The sequence below is a fragment of the Haliotis rubra genome, unplaced genomic scaffold (genome assembly GCF_003918875.1).
Source record: "Haliotis rubra isolate DU_JTF1 unplaced genomic scaffold, ASM391887v1 Scf694, whole genome shotgun sequence".
NCBI lineage: Eukaryota > Metazoa > Mollusca > Gastropoda > Lepetellida > Haliotidae > Haliotis > Haliotis rubra.
In genome coordinates this window covers 93156-120922 of record NW_025767406.1, presented here as the reverse complement: position 1 = coordinate 120922, position 27767 = coordinate 93156, and the positions used below count along the sequence as shown (strand labels likewise).

Here is a 27767-nt window from a genome sequence, read left to right as displayed (position 1 = left end):
ACAATTACGCCATTTCAATGAATTGTTCAATAATCAGTAAACATCATGTAGACTCGAGAGCTGGATTTCCTGGAAACTATCATGACTGCAAAAACAGTTCATCTTCATTTGTTCTGGATCCATAAACTGACCAACCAACACTGTTATCATCCTAAACAGGATTTCCAGCTGTACACACTGACATTCAAGTTAAACTGCCACGGATAAAAACAATCTGATAGGGTGTACAAATAGGTTTTGAATTATTTCAGTAGGTCAATTTTTTGGCATTTTCTATTAATTATTTTCATAAATTTTAGTGATGCTGCCAGGGCACAATGAAAGTATTTCATCTGTGCCATTTCAATTTTTACTGTGCCATGGCATACAAATGAAACACTATTTCGGTCACTCGATAAATATATCAATTAAGTACTAGCATTGGCTTGTGCCATTGGTTGCTTATTGATTCAAAAACATCCAGTAGTTGCAGAAATATAATGACAATGATAGAAACTCTTTAGTCGTCAGTGATATCCTAGTAAAAAGTCCCAAATTCAATTTAAAAAGTCCTAACTCAAAATTTACAAATATATGAACATTTAAATAATGGAATTTTGAACAATATCACAATTTTGTCCAAATTTGCTTGCCAAAGGCACTTATTTTAGAATCCGAGAAAAATACCTGCTCATCGTTTGTCTAACGTAGTACTCTATAAAAGTCAAGCTGTGTTACTGCAGTCAGTAAATATGGACCAAACAAACCGGTGATTAATAGCATTAGTGACACTGTACACCACCAAGCATGAACGCCTTATCCATTAACGTGCCTCCTACGAGTTTGACCAATGCCTTTACACAGGTTAGCTACTGAACATGCACATGTGGGCGATGCAATTAACTGCCGTCCAGTGCTTAGTGCTACGACCCATCTCTTGGTCATGCATTGATTCATGTAACCTTGGTAACAGACAATTTGAACTGAAACCATGTAACAAGCTAACACAAAAAAGGACAAACCAAATGATTTTTTTATATCAGTATGTTTTACATGTTTAATTATTTACAGGTAATGAATATATTTCAAGGTATCAACTATTGCATCATGACAAAGCATGTGTAAGAACAAATGCAAAGGAGTCAAATAATAAAAATGTGGTTCCGATTACACCTCTTTAAAATTTAGGGTAGGTAGGTAGGAATTCTTTTTTTTCACATTTTTTTAGAAGTAAAGTATGAACTAATAACACATTTATCAATGTATACTTGTTTATTCAATCAAGCTTGCAGCCATCATGTCAACTTTCTCTATCAGAATGACCATGTCCATTGGTGACAGGCAAAAACAATGGTATCTGAAAGCTTATTTTATTCATACCTTTTAAAAAAACTTGGGTCAGAATTCAAGGGTAGGTTGGTTAATCGGAACCACAACATTTTTTTTTTAGGCCTGTCAAAGCCAGTAGCACATACTTCTGCGCTGTCGGTAGGCAAAACACATGTGGTAGAATAAATGCTGAGGATAATATTGTCTTATTGTCAAAGCCAGTAACATATTTTATTGCTTTGTTAGTAGGTGAAACACCTGTGGTAAGATAAATGCTAAGGATAGCTATGTCAATGCTAGTAACATATCATATTGCTCTGCAGATAGGTGAAACTACCTCCATTGTGAAATGTTTCCACAGTAGGATAAATGCTAAGATGCAGGTTCAGACAATAAAGGTAATGCTAGTAATATATCACATTGCTCTCAGTTGTCATGATAGCCTCCTACAGTGAAATACTTTGTTTTACAGGTTCCCGTTAGAACAGAACATGAACAAGGATAAAGTATTAAGGCACAAGAGGCAGTGTTGGAAGACCAGTATACCAATATGTCTGGCTATCATACAGCCATATCCATTTTGATTTGGGGATGAGGGTTGTAGCCCACTATTTCAAAATCCTCCATTGTGAAATCATCAATAGTTTCCACAGTCCTCTTCATCTTAAACGTTGGGAATGCTTTAGGTTCTCGCTTGATCTAAAAACAAAATGATTGAATAATTTTTATAAGAGCACATAAATACTGCACACTACAAACTTGATTATTTGCTCATTTGAGCTACTTATTAGCTGGTAGAGATTTTAATTTGAATCAATTTCAAGAATTATGTCATAAACGTTCCCTCTGAATTATGGTTGCCAGTTTCCTGTGGGTACCACAGATACATACAGACAGAAAGAGATTAAATTCTTCTAAGTCACAGCTATCCCTAGTGGTATGCCTAAATAGAGGCATGGTTATCTCCCTTAGCTGCGACGTCACAGCATTGTTCTTTGAACACCCTCATAATTTTTTCTGTATGGTCACGCACAGACGTGTTCAGAGTGGAAGAGAATTTTTCCAAGTTAAAATCTTCAGATTCTTCAAGAATACGGTCAGTAGAGATCGCATTTCGTCACCATAGACAATCGCATAGTGACTTTATTACATTTTGTAAAAATTTGACATTTTGTGAAGCTTGATTTTTTGGACTTGATCATGTTGCAGAATAAATGCGCTCAATGCCAGATTCCAATAGTGCTCTATTGAGAGTCACAATACATTCATACACTGATCAGTAAATCAATATCCTGATCAATGCCAGTATTACTACCAGACGCATATTGATGATTTTTCCATTGATTAAATTCCAGAATCTTTAGATTTTCACAAAGTCGAGATTAGTGACACAGAAGTCGGAGAGTGAGTGAATTTAGTTTTAAGCCGCACTCAACAATATTCCAGCTATGTGATGGCGGTCTTTAAATAATCGACTCTGGACCAGAACATCCAGTGATCAACAGCATGAGCATCGATCTACGCAATTGGGATACGATGACATGTGTCAACCAAGTCAGCGAGTCTGACCACCTGATCCCATTAGTCGCCTCTTACAACAAGCATGGGTTACTGAAGATCAATTCTAATCCAGATCTTCATGAGTAAGAAGTGAGAGAATGTCTTACCTGTTCCTTTAGTGCTTCAATATGGTTGACATACACATGGGCATCTCCGATTGTGTGGATAAAATCTCCAGTCTAAACAAAAATGATATGCCCACTACAGTACAAATTGTCATACAGAAGAATGAACAAAAGAGAGCATTACAAACATTCAAGAATTATATACAGTACACATGTTGATGTGCTGAGAAATGCAGTCTTCATCAAGTTGGAAGATTATTTTATGCATGCATGCCAATAGTTCAAACTACTGATGAAAAATATATATCCTTAAATTTCATGTTTTAAAATAATTCTGGGTGAGTATTCGTAACATGTTCTCATGGATTATTGCAGATAGTTAATAGAAATCTGTCTTGAAATATAGTTAAAACTACACTGAAAGCAAAGGGACATTCAAGATAAGCATCAATTAAATCAAACATTTTTTAAGACTCATTTTGTACTAATGCAGAATTCAGGGAAGGCTCGTGAGTGAACCAAGTAGCTATTGGATAAAGCCATTAATTATGTAAATCTACTAAGCCTCACCTTTAGCCCTGTGATGTGAGCGATCATGTACGTGAGGAGTGAGTAGCTGGCGATGTTGAAGGGAACACCCAGACCCTGGAACAGCCAAAACACCATTACAATGAGCATTTTCTCATCCATTTTCATTACTTCCTTATAGAGAAACATTAATCTGATTCGAAAGAGAGTGAGTGAGTTGAGTTGAGTTTTACGCTGCTTTTAGCAATATTCCAGCAAAATCATGGTGGGGCACACCAGAAATGGGCTTCACACATTGTACCCATGTGAGGAATTGAACCCTGGTCTTCGGCGTGACTAACAAATGCTTTATCCACTCGGCTACCCTACCGCCCCTCGAAAAGAGAGATCCTTTAGTATATTGTGACTTACTGCTAAAGAATAGGAAAATATCCTAGTAACCGTAAGTGAGAGTCGGATACCTGTGATACTGACATTATGTAACTGCTCAAACCTTGTTTAGTCCACATCTTTAAAAAGGCATGGGGACCTATACTGTGGCAGGAGAGCCCCAAGTGATACAGGTCTTAGACCTTTTCCCCTGTGATGAAACCCATGAGTATGGTCAACGTTCTGACATTTCTAGAATTTTCTAGAATCTTATCAGTGCACATGTGGGATTCAGGCCATAGGATTTGGCCATGCCTAAGTGAACTGTGGCACCTGAGACTGGGAGCTACACTATCCTGCATCCCAAAAGGGAGACAACTGACCATACCTGCTGATATATCTTATCAGTGCACATGTGGGATTCAGGCCATAGGATTTGGCCATGCCTAAGTGAACTGTGGCACCTGAGACTGGGAGCTACACTATCCTGCATCCCAAAAGGGAGACAACTGACCATACCCGCTGATATATCTTATCAGTGCACATGTGGGATTCAGGCCATAGGATTTGGCCATGCCTAAGTGAACTGTGGCACCTGAGACTGGGAGATACACTATCCTGCATCCCAAAAGAGAGACAACTGACCATATCCGCTGATCGCTGGTATAGCTGACAGGACAGTTCCCCTTCCGCAACATAGAACTGTACGAGGCAGTGGCATGGTGGCAACGCCATTTTTGGGAGATCTGAATCAAGCATGGAGGCAGTAAGTATGAGTAAGCTGTTTCAAGCAGCTGTCATCAAAATTCCACATTATGGCATTTTGTATATGATCAAATCATGAACCATGCAGGCAGCTTTAACAATCAAAACCGCACATATTCTCATTGAACTCTCCTTCAATAAACCATAGAAAAGTAAGATAGGGCATCTTGAACACTTTCTCAAATAATATTTCTGTAACCAAATTGGACCGCCTCCGTGGTGTAGTGGTTAGACCATCCGCCCGCGGAGAGAGCGGAAGGTCGCGGGTTCAATCCCCGACCGCGTCAAACCAAAAGACGTTAAAATATGGTACTTGTTGGTCCCTGCTTGGCGCTCGGCATTAATGGGTACAACAAGGACTGGTCGCCTCGGAGTCAGTATAATGAGTCTGAGTGGGGTATTCATGCTTCACTGCGGCGTGGTATCTCAGTGGACTAGCACTATAAAACCAGCTTAAGTCTGGGCTAGTACAACCAGCCGCATATACACATACACACGCATGCACGTCGTCATATGAGCGAAATATCCTCAAGCACGATGTTAAGCCCAATTTCACCTCACCTCACCTGTAACCAAATTCAGTGAATTAGAGGAATACGAGTTAATTTTTTACACCACTTTTTTCAATATTCCAGCAATATCACGGCTGGAGACACCAGAAATGGGCTTCACACATTGTACCCATGTGGGGAAGGGAACCCAGGCTTTCGGTGTGACGAGCGAACGCTTTAACCACGAGGCTACCCCACCGTCCCTCATGTGTGTAGTAAGCAATGTTAAGGCAAACCGTTACAACATTGTTCAGTAACAGTTCTTCCAAGGCATGACAATACATAACCGAATGCAATTGTATTTGTTCATTGCAGAATAAGTATAGTACTGTCCTCTCAACAAAGAAACCAAAGCCAATATGTACTAAAATATCAACAAACCATTACTATGATTCCTGAAAACAAAACATTGACGGGGGAAGAGTGTACACACCTGTTGGGTTCCAAGCACACATGATTATCCGCCGATCATGTGGACTATTCTTGATCTTATCAATGACATCAGCCAGCTGGTCCACGCCCTGCCCGGTGTAATCTGTGTGCATATCCTTGTACTCGGCACCGAAGTGGCGCCACTGGAACCCATAGACAGGTCCAAGGTCTCCTGCAAGACAGTAGATCAGTCAGTATTTATCACATTACACATAACATATTGTCTCCTACCCGTGGAGATGCAGGTTAGATTTGATCTTCAGTAACCCATGCTTGTCACCAAAGGCGACTAACGGGATCAGGTGGTCAGGCTCGCTGACTTGGTTGACACAGGTCATTGTATCCAAATTACGTAGATCGATGATCATGCTGTTGATCACTGGATTGTCTGGTCTGAATATTGCTGGTACATTAGTCTCAGACCAGCCAACAAGTGGCTGTATCTATCAGAATATGCCATGTACCTTCTTCTCGATGTGTTAGTCCAAGATTGTCCAGAAAACTTCGGGATCCGTTGGCTTTCCAGATGTTAACATTTTTGTCTGCGAGATCCTTGCCGTTGGTAGATCCTCGGATAAACCACAGCAGCTCTTCAGCAATAGCCCGCCAGTACACACGCTTTGTCGTCAACAGAGGGAAACCTACAACAAACAGCTGGTTGTTTACTTCAAGCCAAATATCTACTATCAAATTCTAGAATGCTAAATACAATGGTTTTATCTTTACTTTGGTATAATAATGTAATTTGCTTTTATTACAGATTTGCCATGATTCACAAACACATTGCAAGTACACATCAGTCCCTCCTAGATTCCGCGGTTGTAGAATAAATTGCAGAAATTACCTTTTATTGCAGAAAAACCTCTAGTCCACGGAAAACGCATTTTCATGCAGAATGCCTGCAGAATTTTGCCATTTTTCAGCCGCGGAATTTACTTATTTTGAAAGTTGAATCAAGATTGACTATCAAACAAAACAATATTTTGTAGAGTTTGTAATATAATTTCTGATCCAGATCACACTCGTAACAGTACTGTTTCAGATCATCTTTCTACATCTAAAAAACATCTTGCAAGAAAAAAAAACAGCTAGCTGTACCTTGAATGTCATGAAGCTCTAAAACAGTTACAGCTTTGTGCTTAAGAATTAATGTTTGAAATTCTTTATCATTTTCTGTTGGGTTTTTTTCAAGTATTTAACTATAATTTTTGGGGAGAAGTTTGAAAAATGGGATGCAGAATTTACCTAAATCTGCAACAGAATTCTTAAAAATTCGCCACAGAATCCAGGAGGGACTGACATATAATCAAACAATATGCAATGACAATCATAAGTTGTTGAAGACCAGTTCTAACCCAGATCATTCAGTGTTCCAGCTATCTGCTTGTGGTCTGTTGTATAACTGACCTTTGACCAGATAATCCAAAGATTATTAGTCAACTGAGATACTATTACAAGTATCAACCAAGTCAGCAAGCCTATCCACCTGATTATATTAGCAGGGTTTTACCTAAATTCACAAACATGGGGTCAGGGGGACCATAATTATTAGTTTTAAGGGTCGTTGCATGCAATATGAGGCTCTGTGAAGTAACAGTAGAGAACTGTACATTTTGATAATATATCTAGAGCCTGGAATGAATAATTGATCATGTGGACTGACGGATGAAATGATGCACGTTACTGCACTGAAAGAAACCAAGCACTTAGCGAAGTCATAGATGTGTTTTGAGTACAGTGAAAAATATTGTGCGTCCCTCTGGACGCAGTGAATTTCTTTTTTCTTCGTCTATTCTCTACATATGTGTGTACTGGACACACTGTATTAGTCAGAGGTATAGATAAGCTGCATATCTGCATTAATTACTCAAATACTTATGTGAAAACTCAATTCCCATTAAGTCTATTGCGTACAAGTACGCTTGAATTTTTGTAAATACTCAATAAATTTGATCTTACATGCACACACACAAAAGTGTCAAATCTTGCATGCATACCGATGGATAGATAAAATAACTGAGGTATATTAGAGGTTCTATTTCAACATATGAACTTGGCAATTTGCAGTCTTTCTTATTGTTTCTCATATTACAGATTAAATCAATATAACAAACACATAAACCAATATTTAAACTTGATTATATTTTTACAATTTATGGAAAATGGCAAAATTACCAAATTGAGTTTGAGTGAGGTGGGCATAATTTAATAGGTTACTCAAAAGAAAATTAGGATAACCAATTGAGATGAACACGAGAGTACATAACTCAATGACCCCAAAAGTTATCTGTAGTTCTGATTAGTCCTTTCATGATAAGAATATGTTACAGATAAACATGTTGCCATTGACAACATTAGTTTGTAAGTGCTGAGAAAACAGACATTTTACTCACTGTCACGTAGATTGTATCTCATCTGCATGCCAAATATTGACAATGAGTCTATCCCTGTACGGTTCTCTCGGCGCACCCCTCGTGAGATGATTTCCTCAACAGCATCCAAGTACTGTCTCTCGTCATGCTTCCTGAACAAAAAATAACCATCATGGAAATCAGAAAACACAAAGAGATATCGAGAAAAATGACACAAACTGTTAAATACATGTCAGTTTCTGCACTAAAACTGTCATATTTCCACATGGGCTTGTTAGTATATAAGGATAGTGCTAGACCCCATCAGTGGCAATATACTTTGATGCAATTTTTAACATGACAAGCCTCTGCGCCATTTATCAACATGGGGTAAAACCTGTGTGAAGATCCAGGTTAAAACTGATCTTCAGCAACCCTTGCTTGTCGTAAGAGGCAACTAACGAGATCAGGTGGTCAGGCTTGCTGACTTGCTTGACACTGGTCTTCATATCCCAACTGCTTAGATCGATGCTCATGCTGATCACAGGATTGTCTGGTCCAGATTTGATTATATATGGACTGCCGCCATATAGCTGGAATATTGCTGAGTGCAGTGTAAAACTAAACACACACACTCACTCAAGATGGGATGAGGGGTTTCTTTTTCGAAAACGATCTATAATTTAAGTTACCAAGCAACAAGCAGCAGTACATACATTTAACAAAAAGATTTTCAGTTTGACATTTGGTGATTTTCCACAAGACAAATGATTCATTTTCTTCATCACTCGCAACAAACTATTCACTTTGGATTTCCAACAAACTATTCATTTAGATATATTTCCATCCACCCCTTAAAATCAACTAGATGCTCCCTATGTAGCATAATTCATACATCTTTGAAAGGGACTGAAATTTACTTGGGTCAGGTTGCCATACAAGATACCAGTACAAATAAAGCACAAATTCGTATATAAGTTTGTTCTTAGGGCAAACACGCATCGATTTTCATTCCTATTTAGAGTAGAGAGTTGTGTAAGAGTTCCGCCTGTAACCCCTGCTTGAAATGTCAAAGTGTAGATTGGTGTTGTAGTGAAAATATAAATTAAAGGGTAGGGTTAGGGTTAGGTTAGTGTTAGTATGCATCAGAGTGGCCTTGACCTCACTAATACTAATGATAAAATCCGGGCGGAAATCTTTCCAAGAGATTTTTATGAATTTATAGTGCAATAAATGTTCTTAGCTTACCTTCCTTTAGGTGAAGTTACTTTCTGAAATCCCATTTGCCTCTTAGGTTCAATAATCAATGATCTGTTACAACTGTATCCACTCAACACCCAGTTTGTCACAAACCTAGCACTATACCCAAGAATGGTCTGTTTCATCTCTTGGTCAAATCATGCGATGTTCCTTCCATTGAATGTTCAACTTTAAGAATCAAAGGTTTCAGCTCTAAAGCTGCTGATATAAACATATCCCTGAAACATTCATGTCAGACTTGTATTCTTGTCAACTGAACATTAAGCAGTGAAGCGTGCCAATAGAGCGTGTCCAAGCATGTCCAAATGTCATGGCACTTGTGATTTTGTTGGTCTCAAAGCAATGAGTGAGTTAGTATGGTTTTATGTAGCTTTTCACAATATTCCAGCAATATCAGTGGGTGACAGCAGAATTGGGCTTCACACATGGTACCTTTATTGGGAATAACGTAGCAGAACTAATATTTACACTTGCAGTTGAGGTGCAGTTGAGGTGCAGTATAGTCCATACTTATTGTATCAATCAGTGAATTATCACAGCAAAACAAATGACGAAGAGTGATTCCTTGTGATGCTTATGACAAGCAGTTGTATATTACATCATAACACGACACAGGCTGATTTATTGTGATAAAAATACATTGCCTCAGAGTCCCTTGAAACTTGATCTAACAAAATACACATTATTTCCTGACGATAAATTTGCATGTACAGCGATTAAAAGAGTACTCCACATTTCTTGTCCTACAACTAAGATAAAACACACATTAACTACACACACGTATGCAGTACCCGTGATACCAATTTGCACTGGTTAGGATTGATGTTTTGGAGCATTACAAAAATTCGTGTTTAAAACTATCGTCTTTCAGACGCAGATAATTTCGTGTTTAAAACTATCGTCTTTCAGACGAAGTTTAAATTAAACTTTTGCCAGTAAACACGAAAATGACCTCTAATTTCATCTAAAATGTCTCCTAACGGAGATCAGCCCGCTCTTGCGTGCTTCTCTATATATAACGCGAGCTATAAAGAATACATTTCTACTTTCGGGTATGGGGACCCATAAACTGCAGGTGTCCCAATATCTGTTCAGTACTGTAAATAAAATTACACAATGCTAGGATATATTTTTGGGGTTAAATAATAGTATTCTGTATTATATTTTACTGATGACTGCGTCAGAATTCATCCCATTATATTATTGTGCATGTTTGAACTTGTTCCCCGGGAAACGTGTGCACAGCTGATTGCTATTTCCGGCTCAGATACACACGGTATTGTGCATGTTTGAACTTGTTCCCTGGGAAACGTGTGCACAGCTGATTGCTATTTCCCGTTCAAATACACACGGTAATCTAAATCTTAATTTATTTATAGAGCAAAAAGCGGTATCTAAAAATTACACAATGCTAGGATATATTTCTTTGGGTTAAATAATAGTATTCTGTATTATATTTTGTGCATGTTTGAACTTGTTCCCCGGGAAACGTGTGCACAGCTGATTGCTATTTCCGGCTCAGGTACACACGGTATTGTGCATGTTTGAACTTGTTCGCCGGGAAACGTGTGCACAGCTGATTGCTATTTCCCGTTCAAATACACACGGTAATCTTAATCTTAATTAATTTATAGAGCAAAAACGGTATCTAAAATTACACAATGCTAGGATATATTTCTTTGGGTTAAATAATGGTATTCTGTATTATATTTTACTGATGACTGCGTCAGAATTCATCCCGTTATATTATTGTGCATGTTTGAACTTGTTCGCCGGGAAACGTGTGCACAGCTGATTGCTATTTCCGGCTCAGATACACACGGTATTGTGCATGTTTGAACTTGTTCGCCGGGAAACGTGTGCACAGCTGATTGCTATTTCCCGTTCAAATACACACGGTAATCTTAATCTTAATTAATTTATAGAGCAAAAACGGTATCTAAAATTACACAATGCTAGGATATATTTCTTTGGGTTAAATAATAGTATTCTGTATTATATTTTACTGATGACTGCGTCAGAATTCATCCCGTTATATTATTGTGCATGTTTGAACTTGTTCGCCGGGAAACGTGTGCACAGCTGATTGCTATTTCCGGCTCAGGTACACACGGTATTGTGCATGTTTGAACTTGTTCGCCGGGAAACGTGTGCACAGCTGATTGCTATTTCCCGTTCAAATACACACGGTAATCTTAATCTTAATTAATTTATAGAGCAAAAACGGTATCTAAAATTACACAATGCTAGGATATATTTCTTTGGGTTAAATAATGGTATTCTGTATTATATTTTACTGATGACTGCGTCAGAATTCATCCCGTTATATTATTGTGCATGTTTGAACTTGTTCGCCGGGAAACGTGTGCAAAGCTGATTGCTATTTCCGGCTCAGATACACACGGTAATCTTAATAGGGCCCGTAAGTCTCGCGAGGCGCTACTTCCGCTACTAGATTTCCAGTGACAAGCGAATACGCAAGAACCAGTTGTGGTGCCAAATTGCGCGACCGCCTAATATGGCCTCAGACCACAGTTACCCCCCTTTACTTTTACCATGACCCGGAAGCAAAATAGGAGAATATAGTGCCTTGTTTAAATGGGCTGTTCTGTCTGTGCTAATTTTCTCAGGGTGATTTGTGGTAGCTTAAATGAAAGGTGAGACATTGTACTTTATTGCAAAAAATTTTTGGTCCACACTCTGCTCATGGTATTGGCACCAGCCTTCCATGATTTGACCCCAAGTTCAAGGTTGTTTAGTGTGTTTCCGGCTCGAAACCTCCGGTGACCATTGTTGACAGTGGATACAGCAAAATTGAGGTGGTCGACCCAGGCCGATATTTTGCTGGTTAAGTGACAAGTGGCAGGTTGCAACAGGAAATCAGCCTACGACCGATATTTATTATGGTAGACTGGCATGTAACTGTACATAGCCAATAGGGAAAATAATTGTGGTCTGAGGCCTGATATGGTGAAGGTAGTGCAAGTGTTTAATTTGCTATATCTCTGTTATTGTTCGAAATATTGTCTTGAAACTTCGCATATGTATTGGCAGGAACATTTGAAATATGTATACATGTGTTTTCAACTTAAAATAATTTTTTCTAAATTTTTAATGAATTTATTTCAATTTTCTGAATGCATATTGTTTAGTGAGTGAGCGGAAGCATCATATTTAGTCATATTCGTTCCATTATGGTGAATGTATGTATCACTACACTGCACGTGCCTTGTTCATGCATGTATTACCTAAAATGTCAAATATTCAAGCCTTTTTCAAAAGGTATAGAGATAAGTTTTTGAAGGATTCAGTCCTCAGTGAGCAGAATGGCACATGTCATATATGGACTGGAGCATGCAAGCACAGTGGGTATGGGATAGTGAGGTATTTTTGCCCCATGGCCTACCAGTGGCGTACTACACATGCCCACCGGCTTAGTTTTATAGTGCACAGGGAAAACTTCGACATAGGTGATTACGACATCAGCCATTTGTGCCACAACAATAAATGCACCTGCCATTTGTGGCACAACAATAAATGCACTGTCTGCTGAACAACAACATAGCATCAATGCAGACAGAGTGGCCTGTGTAAACGGGGGTATGTGTAAAGGGCATGCACCATTCCCGGATTGCCTTTTGGAATTGAAGCTATAGATGAACACAATAACAAAGACAAAGTATGTTAAAAATACTATATCATATAATATAGTAAAATATTATTTGTACACTAGTGTACTAATGATAATACCTCCGTTTCAATGGTATTTATACTTGATTCGCGGAAAGCTGAGAGATGTATTTAAACATAAATTTGCACAAAGTTGGTAACATAAGCAAGTAATTAGCTTATAAAGTTCTGCAGCATTACTGCACATTTTGAATAGGAATGTTCATGTTTTTTGTTGAAACATGGCACAGGATCTAATTGGTCCTTTTTGTAGTCCCCACTGTGTTTGTCGGTCTGTTTAGACTTTAAATGTTCACAGATTTTGATTCCGTGCTGTACAAGTTTCCTTTTGACAACACTTGGACTTTTCTGATATTCTTTGTGATAGGCAGCCTCTTTGTCCATTTGCTCAAGTGACTGCACAGCCCGACTTGAGAGTTTGACTCCAGAATGGTGGCACTTGTCGATTGATGATGTCCCAAGGCCATTGTTGAGCCTGTGAATAGTCGAGGAAGCCCTCCCAATCATATTCCTTGAAAAGTTTACATTCTTTGGCAAAGAAATACTCAGGGATCGATTACGCGCTTCACATTTCTGGGTGTCTGTGTAGAATTTCATTTGTTCAACAACTTCCACACTTAGCTTCATTTTGAGAATTTCATGAAGTAAGTGTTTATCGTTGTCATCCCTGTTGAAATGTGTAATATTGTTGCAGCCGAGAAACATCGAACGCTGCCACCAGCTGTTTGTTACACCTCCTCGACACACAACTGAGTACCGGGCACACCTGGAGCAGTCACCGCTGTAGCACTTCAGGGTAGCTTCGAGCACTCGAGGTAACATGCTACTAAGTGTTTTCATGTCGCCAGCATGATCCTTCATCAGTTCTTTTAGTATAAGGCTGCACCGTGCTTTCACATCCTGACTTAGCACCTTCTTTGCTTCGATTTTCTGTGTACGTGCAGTGCCAGGGAACATGTCTGGGTTAAAATCAGCTCTGTAGCATTGTCGGAACTGTCCTTGAGCCAAGTGGGTTGGGTCAGCTAGTCTTTGCACCTTCCACATTGGGTCCAACACTTTCAGAGCTTTGTCTAGTCCATCTGCACACCTGGAATCCCCTTCGGTAGTTGCATACTTTATAAACACACCCTGATTTCCAATGTCTTGTCCCATGTTGAACTCAGACAATGGAGTGAAAGCCGACATGTTTGCAGTACAGTCTGGGTGCCCCCCTGGACATTTCACATCCATGCCCTTTCCTTTCAACCAGGCACAAGTCCAGCAGAGCTTGTTCTGGAATGATGCACTGATTATAAACTTATTGTCGGTTACAGTTTCGCAAGCGATGCCGATTGCTTGTGATGCATTCTGCCCTGGCTTCTTCCTGCTTACTATTGTCGTCGAGTTGTATCGGCCATCCATTGCAATGTTCATTTCACATGGCTTTGTACCCCTCTTTCGATTAACATCCTTCACTAACTCCACCTTTTCAGCCATATCCTTAGTCTTAAGTTCAGTTACAACCTTAGCCACCTTGTTTGAGGTCCTTTGCATACTGCTCCTGCATGGAGGTGGAATGTCCATGTTGGCCATAATCAGCCTCGCTCTCTTCTCTTTTCCTATGGGTGTGTTTTTGTAGACCCAAGGCAAGTCCGACGTTAGGTGCTGCTGGGTTTGGTCCAGGTTTACCCGGCCGGGATTTCCTTTGTACAATTTCATTTCGGTGCTACAAAGTCACACATGGCACATCTCAGTGTTATTTTCCAACACATACCCCATTTTCTCTCCTTGGCTATGTGCAGCTGAGGGTCATCACAGTTAGTTGATGTTGAGCGATGCAGCCGCAGAGCTGTGTTCCATGCTTCGGCCACCTTTTCAATCTCGACTAGTCGCATACCCTGCAAGTCATGTTTGCTATACTCTTGTTTCAGGTCAAGCTTGCTGGCTGAAGTGGGACGCAGAAGGTTCACTGAAGTAGATATACCTTCACAGTCAGGCGTTGACAGCTGAGTTCCAACCAGCCTTGACTTGGTGACCAGGGAGAAGTCTTTTGCACTGAACCTAGTCACAGTCCTGGGTATCTTTGGTGGAGAGGCACCTTCACACTCTTCAGATTCAAGGGTGAGACCTTTGTTCCAGGGAGTATGGCCTTGGCTGAAATGTGACTTTATTCGCTTGCGGTCACCTTTCATGGTGATTGTCTTCAACTGAACTAATGATAGAAACTGTGTACAGTGTGATGATTCTCAGCTTACTGTAAGCTGCATGACATCATAATGGTATACAATTATGATGTCATTAGGGTATTAGCATTATGACGCCATAACTGTAAACCATTATGACGCCATAATGCAGTTGAGCTATACACACAGATTGACACTTTGGCTTTGGCCTGGTGAGAGTGGTGACGCCGGTGACTCGCTGCACTTGACTGGCTGTACACAGCTTCTTGAGCTGCCAATCAATTTATTGAGAAAAGATAGGGCTTTCTAATGAATATAAATTTAACAGTTTCATTTTTTAAGTTATTTTTAAATATGAACTTTAATGGAATTATTTTAGTATAAAATGCATGTATGTATATAAAAATAAACAAAAAATTGAAAAAAATTCTTTACCAGACTGAACTGGTGTATTTAGATAGTATATGCAGTAACAAAACAGGGACACTTGATGTTTTGGTCAATTTCCTTTTGGTTATGGAGTTATATACAAAATAGAATTGTATTTCAAATGAATTCATGCCAAAAATGAACACTCAAATGCCAGAGGTACAGCATGATTTGCAAGGGGTATAAGTCAAGTTGTGTATGAGTGAGGGCTTTCAAATTTTTTGTGAGCCTTACATAGTGTCTGGTCTTAGTATTGATGAAGTTTTATTTAATTTGCAGATTTCTTTTAGTCCTGATATGACCTTACTAGACCGGACCAAGTGTACTACCATGCTTGGCTGTCACAGCTGGTGAGTCGTAATTATTGGATCATTTGGGGACGATAAGATCGAAAAATTATTATTCCTTCAAGGATTATCTGTTCCTTACTGACAACCGACAACCACGAGTCAATTCGAAAACATATGAGTACCGTTCTTTAGCTATAATATATTTTTGACAACCAGTGCAGTTCTATCACTAAACGTGTTTCTTTTCAGTATCGCGGACAGTGTTTGTCACAAAACATATTTCGGGAATCAATGACATGGTTAACGTAAAATGCATTTGAGTAATCTGTATTTATATTGAATTGATAAAACTATTAATTAATATACTGCTATTCATAAAACAGCCATGTGTTACCAACTTTATCAAGTTGATGTTCTATTCATATTTGGCCACATTGACTGTCATTTCCTTTCAATTAAAGTATGTAATTCCAAATTAGAATATATTTGTTTGTTTAATTTGTTATTTATTTTCTAAATACATTTGTTATGCTGCAGTAATTTTTTGTAACTATTCCAATTAAAACTATTTTTACATATTCAATATATTTATATTTGTTAGGAACTATTTGAGATGAAATAGTTTCTAACAAATATCAATACTGATATGTAAAAAATAGTTTTTTAATTTGGAATAGTTACAAAATATTCAATAGAGACAATTGCCTTTATGCAATGTAAAATGCATGTGTACTAATGCTTGAGGTACTAATATAAATACTTTGTAAACTAGTTGGTAGGCTTAATAATTTTACTCTCTTCCAAGTCCAAAGGATGACTGTATGCAAGTTCAGGTGACAGAATGGCTCAAACATACAAGAAATAAATTGTTTGTTGTTTTGCAAATGCGAAAGAAAATGCATTATAAAGTTTACTTTGGATAGATGACAGGGATCTGCATGTGTCAAATTGTTTCTTTGCCATGCTGTAAATATACTGATAATGATATATTGAATACAGGGATTGGGATGGAGACCTTCGACAATTTCAGGATTATTAGCCATTTTCTGAATTTAGAATGGGCCACTGCCCTTGTATCAATAGTAAACTTCAAAATTTTAATGGGGCATTTTTATTCTAATGTGCAAAATGGCCGCTGTCTTTCCCAATGCCTGGAATAAATAGCAGTTCTTGTAACATTATAAAAAATTTTTATATATATGAACTTTCCCATTAATGGTGACGTTTTTATTCACACAAGAAGTCACAAATCAATCAACAGCTCGACAAAATAACCTTGATGGCATGGTTACAATTATTTCGGTTACTACTGTCAGATATTCAAAACAAAAATGTGAAAACCCTTAGCCATATGAATATTCATCATGAAACAATTATTTATCAAATTATGTAAACATTATTTTAGAGGTGATATATATAAACTGGTTGTTGGACAATATTTATTACACTTTGTACTAGATGTCTTGGAGTGAGTGAACTATGTACTATGATCTAAAGTACATGAGTGTTACTTAGTTCTTGGTTATGCAGGGGTGAGGTTCTGCTATGCTGTAAGCAATATATGAAGCAGCACACAGCACCTTCAAGTCACAATTGGCAAAAAATGCAAGACCAAATACACTCAAAATATGGAGTAATCACTCAAGACATTTCCTCGATTGTAAAATATACTGATCAATACATGGGGAAACTAAATGTGCATATATATTATGTCATGACTGTAGATTCTGCAGACACTGGCTGATAGCAGCATGAGTATGATTACTTGTCATGTAATATAGTGTTTTTCACCCATTTTTAGTAACTTATATATTCCAAATATTCTGCCAGTGAGGCCAAGGTTGGTAACTGGCATATCATATTTTCCACTATACAGTTAGACCAATATGTTTTAAAATAATTGAAAAGAATAATGTGTACTGGTTATTGTGCTATGAACCAGTGTTGTAATCTTACAGCAAATAAAAACTAAGAATTTCATATTTCAACAAAATTGCATGTCATGTAGAATCACATGCCTATGCCATTGATTAAGTTTAACTTTTCATTGGTAAGCATGTTTTTTCATGGAAACTGGAGTAGTAGGGTAACCTAGTGGTTAAACTGTTGACACTTGTCACACTGAAGGCCCGGGTTTTGATTCCCCACATGTGTGCAAAGTGTGAAGCCCATTGCTGCTCTCCCCAGCATGATGTTGCTGGAATATTGCTAAAAGCGATGTAAAACCCAACTCTCTCACTTGGTAACCTTTGCTACATACACTGAAAATCTAATCTCCTACATCCATCATTGTATATTTACTGTCAAATCAATATCATGGCTAAAAGAAGAAATCTTCCAAACCATTCAATTTGTGCTTGCTTTATCCACACTTAAAAAACAATAAACAAGTTTTAGAACTATTCTGCAATTTTATTCCAAAGACATAATTACTCATAACATATCAAACATTCTTTGCATTTCCCAGATGCTAAACCTGAAAAAATACTGTAACAGTATCATCTGGAATACAAATGTTCTTTCATGGTCACTCATCTAAATTCTCAATGAATTATCTGAGAGTCCCAAGATGTCACAAGACTTTTCACAACACCTTGCTGGTTACAAGCATTTCCTGTTCCAGCAAGTGTCCAAAGGATGATGTGTAGGGCTTTAATATGTTTTATAACTGTACATACAACACTTCAATGACTTGCTGTTTCTTCATTTGCAATGTATATTGCTTGACCACCAGATGTTAAAAGAAATCTGAAGATCTGTTTCAGTTTGTGTTGCTCTTGATGTCAATGGTAATTGTGGTGATAAAGAAATCTATTCCTCCTTCTTTCTCCTCTTAAAGATGTGCATCTGTTCCAACTGAAAAATACATAACACACGGAGACCAAGTATGATATACTTAATAAAATGTAAACAGTTCCTTACAATGTTGACATCAAGATATTATTGATAAATTAAGCATGTGGATGTTATGTTTAACTGAACATGCTGCACCATAACCAAATGCTAAATGGGGTTGTAATAATATATTAATCAAGCTCATATTACAGAATACATGTGTGAGAGACACCTATTCAGAGCTATTGGTATCAATCAAAGGGTGGATATATTCATCATTGTTTACGTGCTATTAAATTATTATTTAATTCATTACATTAATTTTTTAGAATTACACCTGGATTTTCATTGCACATTAAGTTATCTTCTGGATAATTCCAACTGCAAGATACTTTATTTATTAACACAGTTTTTATGGTACACATGCATTATAACGGATACCTGCCTGCCATATTTTATTAGGTCCCCTCTCCGGGGGACAATAAAATCCCACTGTATGATATCAAATGCAATCAAACGATTCACCAATCTGCACACATGTCAACTCCACCCTTACTGTGCGTGTCATGCTTAAACAATACCAGCCTTTAAATGAAAACAAAGAAATCCATGTAACAAACTTACCTCGACTAATGAATGGGCCAGCCTGAAGACGACGCTGTGACAACTCTGCATCTGTTTGGCAAATATTCACGTGCTGTTCATGCAACATTGCCTTAGTGCTTTAGCAGTCCATAGTCTGTTACATGGCATAAGTTTCTGATTCACACAGCCAGTGTCGAGTATGATTATCCACGGCATACCCCATGTGACAGTGTTATCGCCATTGCCGAAAAACGTTGTTTGTCACCGGAAGTACTAAACAACGTAATCTCTCGCCAAGTGCAGCGACCTACTTACGGGCCCTATCCCTGCAAATAATACAATGCCCAGCAAAAACAACTTATAACTTAAAAGGTAAAATAATCTTGTCCAGTGATGTTTAATTGCAAATTTGACGTCTCTACTGACAAAGTCGTCTTCTGTTGTTTGTTCACGCGAATGTGATACGATGTTGTTTTCTTACCCCTGGAAAAAAGTTTGACGAAAGCGTAACCCATGGATAAGACGACCCCCTTCTACAGACTGCTTTTTTTGGTCCTCAAAATTCGGCTTATAGACGGTCATATACGGTATATAGATGTACCAACGTACAGACTTCACCGTGAGAATCCCTTTTCAATTATGATCCTTTGGCCGCGGGTATTCGGTACTGCAGTATCCGAAAAAGTGCGCCCGGAAACATGCCAGTGGATATTTTTCGAGTTGAAAAGTAATGTGAAACCAACGAAATTCGTAAAGCGCACTGTCATGTAACAAAATCTGCTGACACTGACAGAAATGTGGGACCATATCTTCATATTCATAATTAAATTATTGTTTCATAGTATTCTGAACATTTCAAAATGATAAATGTTATAGTGTTTGCTCGGACCTCGTTGTATCGCGGCATCCATGGTATCGCGGCAAACGGTCTACACAAAAAATAATATCTAACATCGACAAATGATCGAGGCTACAAATTAAGCTACATCTGCATGACACGAACAGAGACCATATACCGGTCTCTGACACGAATAACTGACGACACACTGATGTTTCAGCAATTTCACTATCCTTCTTCTTTAGCCAATTGAAAAATAGTGACGCATATCATTGCATGGCAACGCAAGGGATTCCTACCGTCGGGGTTTCCTCATGTGCCAAATCGTGTTTCGCAAAAGAAACTTGACAAGTATTTATCCGAAATAGATTTCCATTTGCACGATACGCACGGAAATTAAATGTCAGACGTACAAAGGTATTTATGTGCGTACACGATACGCTTGAAATCTTATATTATGTCGTACTTAATTGATTTTGAGGCGTACATTACGCCTGTACGCCTCTTATCTGTAGCCCTGGATATGGCATTGAGCACCAGGGAGGCGCAGGTAGGCCCAGAAAATTGACTGTCAGTGACAGGAGGAGGCTTGGTATTCCTGTTTCTAAAAACAAACGAAGGAGTTTAGAAAACTTAAGGCTGGATATGATTGATAGAGGAACTGTGGCTGTCTGTAAGGAGAACTGAGCTGCATGCCATGGGTTGGCAGAATTCACCGATCATGAAACCTGAACAAAAGGAGCGAAGGTTGAACTGGTGCTTACAGCATAGAAATTTTTACTGGGACTATGTGATTTCTCAGATGAAAGTACTGTGTGGCTGTTTCCTAATGCACTGAAATTCTGGACCAAACAAACTGAAAAACCTTTGTATCAGCGCGCCCAAAGTACAGTCCGAAATTTAACGTTTGGGGTGGCATATCTGTGTTAGGGGCAACGCCTCTCTGTGTATTTGAAGGGACAGTGAGCGTTACAGATATTCCCGAGGGGAATTTTTTGATTTTCCAGCAGGACAACGACCCAAAACACCGTTCAAAGCTTCACAGGCCTGGTTCCGGACCCAAAATATGATATTATTAGATTGGCCAAGCTAAAGCCGAGAGCCGCAATGCGGTCCTATACAGTCAAGACATGACCGATGCAAGGTCATGTCTTGACTGTATCTATAGGACCGCATCGCGGCTCTCGGCTAGCCAAGCTATAGCCCTGACCTCAATCCAATAGAAAATGTTTGGGGACTTATGAAGGAAAGTGTCAATAAGAAAAATCTGACAAATTTTGCTGAAATGAAAGAAGAGGTGGTCCGATATTGGGACAGCATGGACCACGACTTTCTAACTTCTTTGATCAGTAGTATGCCCCGCCGCATTGAAGCCAGCATTGCTGCCCATGGTGACTTGACAAAATACCTACTGTTCACCTGTCTTTGAATCTGGAGTTATGTTCTGCTAATATTCACATTTAATACGTGAGTAATGAGTGAAAAAAATATATAAAATTACAATCTAAATTCTCAAACATTTCTGGTTGTACTGTACATGATGTAGGTCCGTTGTTTCATAAATATATAATGACAATATGAGAATCCTGTTTCACCCCGAAATCAGGGGCCTGTATCAGTGTTGTAAACTCCCCAAAATTTCGGCCAGACAACTGGTCTGGTAACTCTCAAAAGTTACCAGACCGGCTGGAAAGTTACCAGTCCAGAGTTTTCAGGATAAACAGTGATTTTGAAGGCTATAAAAATCATTAGGACAAATGTCCTGAGTGGGTGTCTGTCGATAGGCCATTGACCTAAAGCTCTTTTTTTTCACATTTTTAAATCCCAATGGCATCATAAAACTAAATTGTTAATGACATTTAATGTTGCAACTTGGATTCTAGATATACAGCAAAATTAAAAGATCTAATCCCACTGTTGATAAATATGAAATTTATTTTTCTAACATTTTTCAAATAATACAACTACAACTTAAATAAATTGAGTTTTTAATGAAAATGCAAGCATTTATAATGTCCAGAAATATCACAAAGAAGCAAAAGCTATGACGATTTTCTTCCATTTGTGACTTGTCATAACATCCCCGTGCCTTCTTCTTTGATATTTTTATTTTACGTAATCAGAAATTGATTAAAGTTATTGATATCGGGAATAGGTCACCATACATATTATTTAAGAAATCTTTAAGATTTCTTAAATAATATGTATGGTCGCCTATTTCCCGATATCAGTGGCTTTCCGCTCGGTAACATGACACAACAACGGAAAATACCTCCGTGATTCAACAGGCAGACCATCGGGCGTGTGACTTTTTAAAACTGACCGTCCGGTCGCAAAACAGACCGTCCCGGACGGTCGGGCAGGCGGGAGTTTGCAACGCTGCCTGTATGTATGTCTACGTATTCTAGAAAAGTTTCAAAAAGAAAAGAACAATAAAACATAAAGACTCACGTTTTCGTATGACCAGTGCACTGTGTTGGTAAATTACCTTTCTTCACTAAGTCTTCTACTCCAGCCATCACAAATTCAAATGTTCACCCTGCCTCGCGGATTCTCATTCACACTCTTCCGGTGTCCTATATATGGAGGGGTTGGCTCCCATGTGCCGTGTGCCGGGAGTCACTGTGAAGAGCCAGTCACCGAGAACTCTATAAGGCAGAATAACTGTCCTTATTCTCGAAACGTTCGTAGCCCTAAGAATTCTTAACTTTGATCGTAGCCAATGTGTTAAGAATGGGCTTAAGAAGTTCGTAGGACTTACGAAGTTTCGAGAATAGCTAGCCTGGGCAGGGTTGGGTTTCCTAGACTGGCGGCAAGTCTCCGTCATTGTATTCTCAGGCTGCGGCTGGAGGTAACTCGACCCGCCCGTATCTCACTAGTCTGTCTCACAGTCCCTGAACCACATTAATTTCCCTACCGCCAAGCCCTCTCTGCAGTGCTAAAGCCCTAAATAAAGCAAGTCTAGATTTCCTCAGGTTCTGAATCTCTGGTCTCCCTAGGGCTCCTTTTCAATATAAATGGGCTTGTTTGTTACTATCAAAATTATATATATTCAGAGACTAAGCCTTAGTCTAGTATCTCACTAGCTGTCAACAGAAATCTCGCGCCGACTTCTTGCGTGAAAGAAAAAAACTTTTGCAATGTTCTTCACTTCGTGAAACATGTATCGTGTGTTTTTAAGAATTATTAGTTAAATACATCGTTTTATCAGCAAAACGGGAAATGTATGATTTGTTTAAGGTTGATAACACGTATATGACCACATTTTATGTAATCTGAGAACCTTCACATCCTTCACATCCTTTCTATTTAGTCCAGAATTCTGTGTGCTGTTTATACATGGGGAAACTCCCAACAAAACTTCGGTCATACTGTGTGGTCTAATCATGCAGGAACGTTTGCCGAAATAATTAAACAATGTCATTATTACTTATTCCTTTTTAACTTACATATTAGACCCAGTATACCTTTTTTCACAAGTGCTCCCGGTTATAGTAACTTAGAGCAACCTGCTATATGTACTATATACATTGCAGAATACAGAGCGCATCAACGCCCACTTGGGTGATGTGTTACAGTATGTTTGATCGTAAGTGAACTATTACATGACGTCATGTACACTGGAACGTGTATCATGATTAATGCAGTATGCATCGTGCGTAACGAATCTCAATGTCATGTTTTCATCACTCTGTTTTGGAAACATTCGGCCACCGTGAAATTGCTGGAATATCGCTTGTAGCGACGTAAAACTAAATTCACTCACTTCGATTCCAGCATGACATTGGGTCAGTACTTCGTATGGAACCCATTCAGGTATTGCCCCGCCGCCGTGATACGGCCACAGAAGTACTTAAAGCTACAAAACCATACAAACGCATGCAGTGCACACAGAGAACACAACTATGAGGTACAGTATAACAAACGAAACCATTTATTTCATAACACAAAGAAACATTTATGCATACATAAATGTAAGTTTATGATAATATCATAAATACAAAGTATATTTGGGCTTACTTGCACACTTGGAGTGAAAGTATAACAATGCACAAGACATAATCCTCTACATGATCCTTATAACAACAGGGATAAGAAAATAATTACAAGATAAGAACAAACAAGAGGTAGACTATGTGTTGTCTTTATACACTTGAAAAAGTCACAAAAAAGCTTTTGAAATGAACTTATACGTGTTCTAAACAATGTGCTATTATTATATGTTTTGTTACTCATATATATATAAATAATTCATGATAGATCTTGTTTATGTAGTTTTTAGAATATTGGCACAGTTTCTGTATGGAACGTTTGCACAATAAATATTTTATCTATTATACCTGTACCTGTTAAAATGTTGAATATGATTTATGTATTCGTCTGTAACAGCAAGCGTACATCTAGACTAAGGCTTAGTCTCTGAATATATACTCAGCGTCATTAATGAAGGGTCAAGCTATTGGTGACACTATTTCTTAAAAGTTGTAAAATCTTCGTTTTTGTTTGAAATATATACAATGGACATGACTTTTTCAAAGTTGTAAAATCTTCGTATTTCTTTGAAATATATACAACTGAATGCTTTACAAACTGTCTTAACAGTATAAAAAACACATCAGGCCGTTGAAATGTCATTATTATATTCTTTAACGTCCGCTACATTCTGTTACACATGGCACAATCTTTATTCAAATTGTCAATATGGAAATCCACCTGCTACTTAATGTCAGTGATTTGCACGTGCAACTCGCTCTATCCATGGAAAGTGGAGGTCAGTACACATGCATAAATGCTTTTCACTGTTGAGGTTCTTGAGAGGGATATAGAAGTTGGTATTCAAGTATAAGACAAAATGTTAGGGATGTCAACTTCTTCTGTATTGCACACACAACGTTTCTGGGCTATTCCTTACCCCTTCGTCAGGTGAATGCTAAATAACAGATATACCGGAAATATATACTAGTAATGTACATGAAGCCAGAGTGATTTTAAGCATGTATATACAGTACAACCAGAAATTATTGAGAATTTTAAGATTGTAATTTTTTATATTTTTTTCACTCATTACTCCCGTATTAAATGGGAATATTAGCAGAACATAACTCCACATTCAAAGACAGGTGAACAGTTAGTATTTTGTCAAGTCACCATGGGCAGCAATGCAGGCTTCAATGCGGCGGGGCATACTACTGATCAAAGAAATTAGAAAGTCGTGGTCCATGCTGTCCCAATATCGGACCACCTCTTCTTTCATTTCAGCAATATTTGTCAGATTTTGCTTTTTTGACACTTTCCTTCATAAGTCCCAATACATTTTCTATTGGATTTAGGTCAGGGCTATAGTTTGGCCAATCTAATAATGTCATATTGTGGGTCCGAAACCAGGGATTTGGATGCTTTGAACAATGTTTTGGGTCGTTGTCCTGCTGGAAAATCCAAAAATTTCCATAGATCACGTCAGCAAATGGAAGTAAATGTCCCTCGAGAATATCTCTGTACCGCTCACTGTTCATATTCTCTTCAAATACACAGAGGGGCGTTGCCCCTAACACATATATGCCACCCTACACGTTAAATTTCGGACTGTACTTTGGGCGCTGATACAAAGTTTTTTTCAGTTTGATTGGTCCAAAATTTCAGTTTATTAGGAAACAGCCTCACAGAACTTTCATCTGAGAAAATCACATTGTCCCAGTTAAAATTTCTATGCTGTAAGCCCCAGTTCAACCTTCGCTCCTTTGTTCAGGTTTCATGATCGGTGATGGAATTCCTCGACTTTTCTGCCAACCTATTGCATGCAGCTCAGTTCTAATTGTCTCCTTACAGACAGCCACAGTCCCTCTATCAATCATATCCAGCCTTAAGTTTTCTAAACTCCTTCGTTTGTTTTTAGAAACAAGAATACTAAGCCGCCTCCTGTCACCGACAGTCAATTTTCTGGGCCTACCTGCGCCTCCCTGGTGCTCAATGCCATATCCATTTGCAATATTTTTCAAAACACGATAAACAGTGGACAAAGTAATGCCTGTTCTACTTTAAATCACTTTAGCTGATCTGATGTCCTTGTTATAATACTCTAAAATCAACTTCCTCTTCTCTCAATCATCCAAACTGAGGATCACTGAAAATGTCGTCTGCTAGCAAGTAAACAAAGGGTGATAACTCTTCACACACTAATGAAAAAGGATTAACGGAGTTGTCTCTCTTGAATGAAACCAAGCGCTTGATAGCTGTCAAGGTTGTTTATACTAGAAATACAATTAAACATATTCCTAAAATTCTCAATATTTTCTGGTCATACTATACAATAAATAGGGGATTATAAGATGAAAGAGACTAAAATATACTAGTCTAATAGGTGTACATTTTTTAACATTGCAGGGAAGGCTGCGCAGTTGGGGCAATAATGTGGTTCAGACACTGTCAGACATACTAGCGTACGGCGTAACGATGGCCTTACTGAGTGTTTTGGTTGTCCTATTGGACTAAAACAGGGCTGTATATTAAGCCTCATTCTATTTACTACTTCATCAATGAGTTGGCTGCCGATGATTTTGATATTTGTTGTAGAGGAGTACAATTACTCCCTCATTTACATCAACTGTTTCTTCTGATGATGTTACTTTTATGTGTGATCCAGTAAGTGGGTTACAAGCGCAACTTCATATTCTACATAACTACTGTTGAACATGGAAGTTAAATGCCAACCTTTCGGAAACAAAAACAAAGTTGATTATCGTAATGAACTTTTTGAAGTTGTTTCGTCATATCGGTACCTTGGACTGTTGATGACTCCATCATTAGAATTAACAACAGAAGTAACACATTTGGCGTTAAACGGGGGAAAAGGGCATTATATTAATGGATGTTTTCAATTTGGTTTTGACATAATGAAAAGTCAACTCAGAACATTTTCCCAGATATTTGCTTAAACATAAAAACCTATTTTGCTGTATGTACGCAAAATATGGGGCTATTAATGAATTCCTTGTTAAATAGATCTTATACAGTACGTATGAGAGAGTGGTTTATTCAGTTCCTATACTGCCTTTTATCATATTACAATGAACATTTGACTATCCGTCTGGAATCTGAAACAGAATAACATATACTGAAACATTCAGGAATTGCTATAGTACGACATGATGAGTACATGCTTGCATGAACACTTGCTTCAGTTTGCATTCTTCCTTTTCAGCCATGTTACTTTGACATAAAGGCAGAACATAGTATATCCAAGTAAACTTGAGTCCAAGGTTCAAGCATGACCTATATAATTTAGTATCTGGATTTCAACATAAGCCACAAATTCATAAGGCTTATAGTATCTAAATGAAGTGTCTGTGTGTTTAAGGGTGTCTAGCTTCGTCAAACTGGCATTTGCTCTCCCTTTCCTTTTTTAACCCAGATAACCCGTGAATATTCGGGTTGATCTTCAATAACCCATGCTTGCCAACTAAGTGGATCGGTTGGTCAGACTCGCTTACTTATTCATGTCATCGTGTCTCAATTGCGTTGATCGATGTTCATGCTGTTGATCACTGGATTGCCTGGTACAGACTCGATTATTTAATCACCGCCGCCATATAGCTGGCATATTGCTGAGTGCGGCGTAAATTTAAACTCACTCACTCACTCTAACTCACATACACATACCCACGTGTGGCACACTCATCCAGTCAAGAATTATACCTCCGAAATGCTTCCTGACATGAAAGAAAATGTAGTCTTCCACCACCTTCACAAAAT

At 38.3% G+C, this 27767-nt stretch overlaps 1 protein-coding gene across 5 annotated transcripts; it reads right to left on the bottom strand.

Moving 5' to 3' along the window:
* Window positions 1-1775: 1775 nt before the first annotated feature.
* Window positions 1776-22720, bottom strand: LOC124258452 (thymidylate synthase-like). Of its 5 annotated transcripts, XM_046692555.1 has the most exons (9): window positions 10142-10159; window positions 9178-9288; window positions 7972-8102; window positions 6043-6219; window positions 5580-5750; window positions 4476-4576; window positions 3504-3578; window positions 2976-3047; window positions 1776-2007 (listed from the first exon to the last, which is right to left on the bottom strand). In XM_046692555.1, exons 2-9 carry the CDS (start codon window positions 9210-9212, stop codon window positions 1870-1872), a joined length of 900 nt encoding a protein of 299 aa, XP_046548511.1. In that variant the 5' UTR covers window positions 9213-9288; window positions 10142-10159; the 3' UTR covers window positions 1776-1869. The 5 variants fall into 5 exon arrangements, with proteins under 5 accessions (XP_046548511.1, XP_046548510.1, XP_046548512.1 ...); XM_046692554.1 differs by lacking the exons at window positions 9178-9288; window positions 10142-10159 and adding an exon at window positions 22470-22720; XM_046692556.1 differs by lacking the exons at window positions 9178-9288; window positions 10142-10159 and adding an exon at window positions 22507-22604.
* Between the last annotated feature and the right edge of the window lie 5047 nt (window positions 22721-27767).